Consider the following 10,529-nt stretch of genomic DNA (forward strand, 5'->3'; position numbering starts at 1 on the left):
TCACATCAAATACTGGGTACTGTACAATGGTGAAGGGATGTTTTTGGATTTCATGTTTCTTCCTAATCTGTTTGTTTCTTAGGATATTTCAGCAATCTGCTCCCTTACTGTATTCTCGCTATTCCTTTGACCATAGGCTTTGGGGAATTTATTTCCTCTCTTTACAAGTAAACAAAAGACACTTCAGTAAGGCCAAATGCTGCATCAATTATGGCTTAATCACCCAGTTTGGGAGATACCAGAGGCTTCCCTCACTTATCTTACAAATTTTTCAGATGGCATGTCATTGAAATTCACTGATGGTACCACTACATGCTACAGCTTTTCTTAAGCTTTGCTTTTGCATTGTGCATGTGGTACTCTGTAATACACATTAGAATTCACTGTATAAATCCAATGAAAATTACAACCCGAAAATGTTTATTTCTCTGTAGGTTAATCAGTACCCCCATCTATTTTAAAATCTCAATAACTCCTCATTAATCTTCATGAAAACTTGGAAACTATGATTTCACAGTCAGCTCCAGAGTACTGACCAGCAACTCAAACTCCAGTCTTGGTTGTCAGACAACAGGCTGAGTTTGAGAAACATGAAGCTATGAAACTGGGCACTCCTCTGGTAAGGATGACCTAAAAACTATAGAAAAGATAAACTGAATGAAATTCACATTCAACTAATTCACTGCATTAGCCTGCAGTGTAAATCTCACCATCTTGCTGAGAGCTGAGACTATATGCTTTATTTGGGAGTATCAGGATGGGGTTTCAATAATACTTAGTTAGGCTATAATATAGGCAGAATGAGACTCACTCTACTTGAGTGTCAAGCACGCTAGTGTTGGAAGGTATCTCCTCGTTCACCCAGGCTAAGCAGGGATGTAAGTAAACACACAGCATTCTGCATTACTGGGATCTTGTAGGTGTCACGTTCTGGGTATCACAATACGCATCACTGGCAGTCAAAATGGTTAATGCAAAATAATCATTAGTGACAAGATCTATCGTAAGCTTAAGATTGTGGGAGGGACATCGTGTTTTGTTTTTCATTCTAATGGTGAATTACAACCAGGATGTTATCAGCAGAAATATCCTCAGGATTCAACAATACTCTTGCCAATACAAGTAATGATGACATTCTTCCTTATGACATAAAAATATTCAAGAAAATAAAAACATTAACTTACCTGAACATTTTTCATAAGTTTCAACAAAGTTGCATAAGCATTATGATTGTTTGCTAGGACACGGTGGGCAACAGAAATTTTGCACTGGGCAGAAAAAGTAGTAAGGGGTTCCTGTATGTCCTCCAGTGTTGGAGAACCACTTGCAGCAACATGAAGCTTATCTAGTGCAACAAGGATATCATGCACAATACTCTTCTTGTCTTCACTAAGTCTCATATCCTTTACAATAATCCCAAGGTGCACACCCTATCAAAATAAGTGAGTTCATTAATGAAAATAATGGTGTGTATACAAAGACCTGATAATTTCTGTAATTTTCCATCATATGCTTTGTCATTTAAATGAAAGGATCATAATCATTATCATTATCCTCAATACCAAAAAAAAAAAAAAAAAATCAAACATCTCACTCTAATTTACACAAACACTCTAAAAATATAACATTAATCATGCAAAAAATCAAAATTACATGAAAGCATAATAAGAGATCTTATAATACATAAACTTAAATAACATAATCCATAAAAGACAAACTAATATACATCAATGTAAATGACATTAATTACTGTGCATTAATTCATTACTTATATTTGCATGCCCTCATTCCTAGACATGTTGATAGTTTAAAAAAACAAAATGTTTACATGCATACACAAGTATGTAATATCCTTCACACTATTCGCCACTTCCCGTGCTAGCGAGGTAGCGTTAAGAACAGAGGACCAGACCTCTCAGGGAATATCCTCACCTGGCCCCCTTCTCTGTTCCTTCTTTTGGAAAATTAAAAAAAAAAAAAGAGGGGAGGATTTCCAGCCCCCCCACTCCCTTCCCTTTTAGTTGCCTTCTACGACACACAGGGAATACGTGGGAAATATTCTTTTTCCCCTATCCCCAGGGATATATACTACTTAAACATCAACTACCATTCAAACGCAGTGCATCATAGACATTTTGTCATTGGCATAACACATTAAATCTTAGCATGCAAGTGCCATTTACACTGTGTGTACCCAGCATCCTCAGTTCATCATTCTCCATCTCACTTTCCTCTTTTGTCCTAAAAGAGTAAGCCTTACTCTAGTATCAATTTATATATTTGTTTATTATACTTTGTCGCTGTCTCCCGCGTTAGCGAGGTAGCGCAAGGAAAAAGACAAAAGAATGGCCCAACCCACCCACATACACATGTATATACATACACGTCCACACATGCACATATACATACATATACATCTCAATGTATACATATATATATACGTATACACACAGACATATACATATATACACATGCACATAATTCATACTTGCTGCCTTTACTCATTCCCGTTGCCACCCCGCCACACATGAAATGACAACCCCCTCACCCCGCATGTGCGCCAGGTAGCACAAGGAAAAGACAACAAAGGCCACATTCGTTCACACTCAGTCTCTAGCTATCATGTATAATGCACCGAAACCACAGCTCCCTTTTCACTTCCAGGACCCACAGAACTTTCCATGGTTTACCCCAGACACTTCACATGCCCTGGTTCAATCCATTGACAGCACGTTGACCCCCGGTAGACCACATCATTCCAATTCACTCTATTCCTTGCACGCCTTACACCCTCCTGCATGTTCAGACCCTGATCACTCAAAATCTTTTTCACTCCATCTTTCCACCCCCAACCTGGTCTCCCAATTCTCCTCGTTCCCTTCACCTCTGACACATATATCCTCTTTGTCAATCTTTCCTCACTCATTCTCTCGATGTGACCAAACCATTTCAAAACACCCTCTTATGTTCTCTCAACCACACTCTTTTTATTACCACACATCTCTCTTACCCTTTCATTACTTAGTCGATCAAACCACCTCACACCACATATTGTCCCCAAACATCTCATTTCCAACACATCCACCCTCCTCCGTACAACTCTATCCATAGCCCACGCCTCATAACCATACAACATTATTGGAACCACTATTCCTTCAAACATACCCATTTTTGCTTTCAGAGGTAACGTTCTCACCTTCCACTCATTTTCTAAAACACTTTACTTCCTCCAGTTTTTCTCCATTCAAACTTACCTCCCAATTGACTTGACCCTCAACCCTACTGTACCTAATAATCTTGGTCTTATTCACATTTACTCTTAACTTTCTTCTTTCACACACTTTACCAAACTCAGTCACCAGCTTATGCAGTTTCTCACATGAATCAGCCACCAGCGCTGTATCATCAGCGAACAACAACTGACTCACTTCCCAAGCTCTCTCATCCCCAAAAGACTTCATCCTTGCCCCTCTTTCCAAAACTCTTGCATTCACCTCCCTAACAACCCTATCCATAAACAAATTAAACAACCATGGAGACATCACGCACCCCTGCTGCAAACCAACATTCACTGAGAACCAATCACTTTCCTCTCTTCCTACACGTACACATGCCTTACATCCTCGATAAAAACTTTTCACTGCTTCTAACAACTTGCCTCCCACAACATATATTCTTAATACCTTCTACAGAGCATCTCTAACAACTCTATCATATGCCTTCTCCAGATCCATAAATGCTACATACAAATCCATTTGCTTTTCTAAGTATTTCTCACATACATTCTTCAAAGCAAATACCTGATCCACACATCCTCTACCACTTCTGAAACCACACAGCTCTTCCCTAATCTGATGCTGTTTACATACCTTTTTTCACCCTCTCAATTAATACCCTTCCATATAATTTCCCAGGAATACTCAACAAACTTATACCTTTGTAATTTGAGCACTCACCTTTATCCCCTTTGCCTTTGTACAATGGCACTATGCAAGCATTCCACAAATCCTCAGGCACCTCACCATGAGTCATACATACATTAAATAACCTTACCAACCAGTATCTAGTATCAAGTCTCAAATAATTCCTCATGATCTGTTATGCTGTCATCATCTAAATCTCATGAAATCTCATCTATTCATGCTGCAAAGTACTAAGAAATCCATATGGGAGCATAGAGTCTTCCCACCATCATGATCTATAGGTAACTGTGACGACAATTTTCTGTGGGCTACTAACAGTAATAAGTGACATGTAGCATCTATACAAACCTCTAATGAGGCACAGTTCTGTCAAATGCTGGCAAAAAATCTAATAATTTATAGGGTTGGGGTGAGAGAGTATCATTAAATTTTGGGGAGAATAAAAAGATGTTCTGGAAGGAGGTAAATAAAGTGCGTAAGACAAGGGAGCAAATGGGAACTTCAGTGAAGGGCGCAAATGGGGAGGTGATAACAAGAAGTGGTGATGTGAGAAGGAGATGGAGTGAGTATTTTGAAGGTTTGTTGAATGTGTTTGATGATAGAGCGGCAGATATAAGGTGCTTTGGTCAAGGTGGTGTGCAAAGTGAGAGGGTTAGGGAAAATGATTTGGTAAACAGAGAAGAGGTAGTAAAAGCTTTGCGGAAGATGAAAGCCAGTAAGGCAGCAGGTTTGGATGGTATTGCAGTGGAATTTATAAAAAAAGGGGGTGGCTGTATTATTGACTGGTTGGTAAGGTTATTTAATGTATGTATGACTCATGGTGAGGTGCCTGAGGATTGGCGGAATGCTTGCATAGTGCCATTGTACAAAGGCAAAGGGGATAAGAGTGAGTGCTCAAATTACAGAGATATAAGTTTGTTGAGTATTCCTGGTAAATTATATGGGAGGGTATTGATTGAGAGGGTGAAGGCATGTACAGAGCATCAGACTGGGGAAGAGCAGTGTGGTTTCAGAAGTGGTAGAGGATGTGTGGATCAGGTGTTTGCTTTGAAGAATGTATGTGAGAAATACTTAGAAAAGCAAATGGATTTGTATGTAACATTTATGGATCTGGAGAAGGCATATGATAGAGTTCATAGAGATGCTCTGTGGAAGGTATTAAGAATATATGGTGTGGGAGGAAAGTTGTTAGAAGCAGTGAAAAGTTTTTATCGAGGATGTCAGGCATGTGTACATGTAGGAAGAGAGGAAAGTGATTGGTTCTCAGTGAATGTAGGTTTGCAGCAGGGGTGTGTGATGTCTCCATGGTTGTTTAATTTGTTTATGGATGGGGTTGTTAGGGAGGTGAATGCAAGAGTTTTGGAAAGAGGGGCAAGTATGAAGTCTGTTGGGGATGAGAGAGCTTGGGAAGTGAGTCAGTTGTTGTTCGCTGATGATACAGCGCTGGTGGCTGATTCATGTGAGAAACTGCAGAAGCTGGTGACTGAGTTTGGTAAAGTGTGTGAAAGAAAAAAGTTAAGAGTAAATGTGAATAAGACCAAGGTTATTAGGTACAGTAGGGTTGAGGGTCAAGTCAATTGGGAGGTAAGTTTGAATGGAGAAAAACTGGAGGAAGTAAAGTGTTTTAGATATCTGGGAGTGGATCTGGCAGCGGATGGAACCATGGAAGCGGAAGTGAATCATAGGGTGGGGGAGGGGGCGAAAATTCTGGGAGCCTTGAAGAATGTGTGGAAGTCGAAAACATTATCTCGGAAAGCAAAAATGGGTATGTTTGAAGGAATAGTGGTTCCAACAATGTTGTATGGTTGCGAGGCGTGGGCTATGGATAGAGTTGTGCGAAGGAGGATGGATGTGCTGGAAATGAGATGTTTGAGGACAATGTGTGGTGTGAGGTGGTTTGATCGAGTAAGTAACGTAAGGGTAAGAGAGATGTGTGGAAATAAAAAGAGCGTGGTTGAGAGAGCAGAAGAGGGTGTTTTGAAATGGTTTGGGCACATGGAGAGAATGAGTGAAGAAAGATTGACCAAGAGGATATATGTGTCGGAGGTGGAGGGAACGAGGAGAAGTGGGAGACCAAATTGGAGGTGGAAAGATGGAGTGAAAAAGATTTTGTGTGATCAGGGCCTGAACATGCAGGAGGGTGAAAGGAGGGCAAGGAATAGAGTGAATTGGATCGATGTGGTATACCGGGGTTGACGTGCTGTCAGTGGGTTGAATCAGGGCATGTGAAGCGTCTGGGGTAAACCATGGAAAGCTGTGTAGGTATGTATATTTGCGTGTGTGGACATATGTATATACATGTGTATGGGGGTGGGTTGGGCCATTTCTTTCGTCTGTTTCCTTGCGCTACCTCGCAAATGTGGGAGACAGCGACAAAGCAAAAAAAAAAAAAAAAAAAAAAAAATATGTATTTAGCCTACAGCAATCCTGCATATTTAATGGATTAGAAACCAAGAACTCAATACAAAATTAGTGAACTAACAGGTAACTCAATTCACTTTATTCCTACATGGCAAGGAATAAAAGTCAAATCTATCTTTTTTGTTTTCATCAAAATCATGTTTATAAAGTCTTATGCAAGCTGAATAATGGAATGATGTAAATAAATCAATTCAAGAATACTAGGCGAGTTTGAAAATACAGTGCAATGAATCAATGATGTTCACATGCAGATATCTTTTCCATTCTTTTCAGACTGGAACACTGCTCTGTTTCATCACCTGAAAATGATGCAGCTTGTCAATGTGACACTCCCCTCCTCCCATAGTAACTCATAATAAGGATGTGTAGAAACTGTAATGATGATAATAATACACTGAATCATACAAAATACAAGAAATGTTGAAATGATACTAAATAACTACCTTCAGAAGTCACCAAGTCATATGGAACAGGGCAGAGTTAAATACTCCTATAAAATGAAACCATGTATCTATCTACCTTGCTACTATAAAATGAAACTATATCTATCTACACCTCTGAAGCCTGTTGCCTCCAGAAACTCCTATCAAGGGGTTGGCCTTGGAAAAAAGTTTCCACTTACTCCTGTCCTTACATGCTTCCCTCGCATATGCCATTCCATGTATTCTTCACCCTTTCATCTTTCTTCAGTACTTTTCCACTCTATTTCCCCATGTCACAGGAGGTCTTCCTCTCATGCCAACCCCTGCAATCATACTATCAAACACTCTCCCCGTAAACTCCCCATCCTGCATTCTTTCCACATGCCCAAACCACATAAAAGAATTATGTATCACCCACTCTATTGTTCCACAATTAATTCCCTTTGCATTCCCTGCCATACCAAATCTCTCATACACCGCTTCATTATTTTATTCCATATAATCACATCACATGCTCCGCTCAAATAATTTATTTCCACAGTGTGGATTCTTAACCTTTGTGACTTATCCCATGTCCATTTTTCACCTGAATAAGAAGCAAGTGCATCAAAATGCTATATAAGTGGTGACAACAGGGCCTGGTAAGAAAGGTCACCACCAGGCTTTGTATCAATATGCTACCATCATAAGTGTGCTATTTCTCCCTGGATAAGTTGAGGCCAATATCACTTGTTCCTTGTCTGTTTTATCATTCTTATTTGTTTTTCTAATTTCATAAAAGAGAAACCATTTTCAAGTTTATTTTTTAAATGCTTTTGTTGAACAGTATTTCTGTGTTTAAGAAATCACTAAGCCCAAATACTCTTTTCTTTAATTGGTTCCACTTCTTTTTAATATCAAACTTTGTTCTAACAACTTATATGAATACAAATTAGGCAATTCAGTTGGCATACACAGTATTATTCTGGTGCAATAAAGCACATTCTAAGAGCTTTGTCAAACTCCTCCACTGTCCTGTACTCCATACCAAGAATACATACATATGGTACCATCACACTTCTTGACTTGTGATCCAACCTGGTAGATGTAGCAGGTTTCATAAGCACTGCAGGAACCTTCATACAAGAGGACTCTCATGCAGGAAGGTAAGGTGTGTAAATCATTCTGTACTAATGACTGCTTACCTGTGCTTTGAACTCTTTCATGGCATCATGTATAGCTTCTTCAACAGGCATGTCAAACTCTGTTACATTCTCCAGCACAACACTGTCAAAGGTTTCTTGAGTAATAACCTTTGCCATTTTACCTGGAATTATAAGTCATGCCATTTTACCTGGTCATGAAGAAATCTTTCGTTAAACCAGAAATTCTGCAGAGGACAGGAGTCTGCATGTAAAAACTACTAAGAAAATAAATAAGCCTTAATAATGTTATAATAACATTGGAAGTACAAAATAATGGTACATAGGAGCCTTGAGATACAATGCTTTGATATGTGATGTTTTGAACATTCTAAAAGTAGGACAAAATGTACACTGGAAAAAAGTCTCTATACCAAACATTTTTAAAGTCTAAAAGAAAGTTTTCTTTCAATAATAGAGTATACCACCATAATCTGAGGTATTTGTGTATTAACCAGGCTGATTTCAATTGTCATAAACAACCATTCAATTTCTTTACTAGGCTTATTTCAATTGTCATAAACAACCATTCAGTTGAAACCCACTAACTGGTAAAATACTTTTTTATGCTCATTTTTACTACATTCTTTATCCCAACCACATTAAGTGTGAGTACCTGGAAGTCCTCCAGTTGAAACGTGCTGGATCAGAGGACACAAGTGTAACAGACATGCCTAGTCAGCCTCCTACCTACTTATAGCCCCCATTCCACTCTACACCACCTAAAGTTCTCATTACCATGGTTTTTAGTAACTATCAAATATTGTATGCGATACCTGAGATACTGCAACATTTGTCGAATTAGATAATTGAAAAGCTGACATAGATAACCTAGGTAACCCCAGTGCCCCTAACTCTCCCTTCCAGTAAAGCCTAAGTTTACCCCATCCCACTGCACCATCACCTGAGGCCCTTATCGCCATGTTTCAGCATAATACATTTTTTTTAGTGCTTTCATTAAATCATCTAAATCACATTGAGACAAAGTGTGGAACCCTATACTACATATGGGTGGTGAACTAAGTCATTTAAAATACTGTATAATTAACTCAAAGAGAACACATTGGGAAAATTCTTAGAAAGGACTATACCTCCCACCAACATAACATGTTTCAATGAAATGATTTGTGATACATTCAACTCGTGACAGGCCATTTTGAGGCCCTCTCTGTATTTTGACCTGCCTGTAAAATCCAACAGGAAGCCCTAGACATATGAAGGAAGCATTACCTCTTACAAGAAAATTCTACAGAACCAATTCATATCCTACAGGTTAACCTGTATGCTTTGGTTTGACATCCTAAATCCCCATGGTAACTTCATACAAGCCTACATGAAATATAGCCCAATTCCTAATAATCATCAAGAAGTAACACTTTGTCTTCAGTTAGTTGAGAGGGCATTATCATTTGAGTAGCACTAAGATGTGGACACCACAAAGTGTAGTTGTAAGGTCACTTACACCGTAAATTTCTTCCAATTCAAGATAAAACTATGCTCATACAATTTGAGTGAACTCAATCCATGTTTTTGGATGCTCAATGCTCTCAAAGTTCTACCTTGCGAATGGTTCATGAGATACAGTCACTACCAAAGTAATCTAAGGCCATAACACGTATCCAGGTAAAAAGATAATTAGTAAAGACAGAGAGTACTATTTCAGTGAATACTGGGATGGCATAGAAAGTCTCAAGAGATTGTGCCTGTGACTGTAGAACTTTCTCCCAATAATATACATATATATATAAAGTAAATAATTACCACATATAGTTAACCATCTTGAGTTACACTGCAACAGCAAGATCAAACCTACAGTATAGGTATGCTGGTAAAAAAAACATAACTTTCCCCCATTAGCCAGATACTTTCTTGCCTGATTGTACAGTAATACATCTTAACATATAAAACATTTTGAGTTAGCACTGGATTTGACTTCGATTTCTCGGTACTTAACTAAGACATCACTATATATGGGAAAAGTATAGTGGTTCAGTTGGATAACTAAGTTAATGTAACGACCCAACTACATATGCAACTAAACCCAACTGGAAAAACACAAATGTCTTGTCTTCCCTTCTATATTCAGTTCAATCCTTATCATACAGTAGGAGGGCAATTATTAAACATTTAACCCAAGACATACAGCCAAGGAACGATTTCTTTAATATTAGTTATAAATTCTCGAAATGAAATTGCAAGAATGGTATATCATAGTCCCAGATTAAATGTTATCAAGACTGAACATGAACTGTGTCTAATAGTGAAAGCTACAAAGGCCACCCATATTTGTCTCTAAAGTCCCTGTAGGTAGACCTTTTACTGTCTCCTGTAAGCCACACTTAATCACCTTACCCTCTATTTAGAGCATCTTCACTATACTTATAAGAATATGTTCTACTGACTTACACTCTTTTTATCACGTTGCGATTCACTTATAAGAGGAATTTGTCAGGTAACTACCGTATTCACAGTTAACTGTCACAGGTGAGTTACAAGAGAACAGTCAAATGACTCACTCAACCCAGGACATCAACCCGACTCAAACACGGTGGGGGAAAACGAGCCAACCTTTTGTTTCACAG

The 10,529-nt window shown here is 38.6% G+C and overlaps 1 protein-coding gene across 2 annotated transcripts in view; it reads right to left on the reverse strand.

Annotated features, from left to right (window-relative positions):
- Positions 1–10,508, reverse strand: part of LOC139764069 (armadillo repeat-containing protein 6) — an 80,295-nt gene extending 69,787 nt beyond the window's left edge. Inside the window, exons 1-3 of one of the 2 annotated variants that reach the window (XM_071690523.1) lie at positions 10,354–10,508; positions 7,951–8,072; positions 1,185–1,430 (exon numbers count right to left, since the gene is read on the reverse strand). In XM_071690523.1, the coding sequence (XP_071546624.1) occupies positions 1,185–1,430; positions 7,951–8,067 (363 nt within the window). In that variant the 5' untranslated portion in view covers positions 8,068–8,072; positions 10,354–10,508. Of the gene's footprint in view, positions 1–1,184; positions 1,431–7,950; positions 8,100–10,353 lie in introns of both variants that reach the window. The other variant, XM_071690524.1, reaches the window with a different exon arrangement.
- Positions 10,509–10,529: the final 21 nt, after the last annotated feature.

This window comes from Panulirus ornatus, chromosome 48 (genome assembly GCF_036320965.1).
Source record: "Panulirus ornatus isolate Po-2019 chromosome 48, ASM3632096v1, whole genome shotgun sequence".
NCBI lineage: Eukaryota > Metazoa > Arthropoda > Malacostraca > Decapoda > Palinuridae > Panulirus > Panulirus ornatus.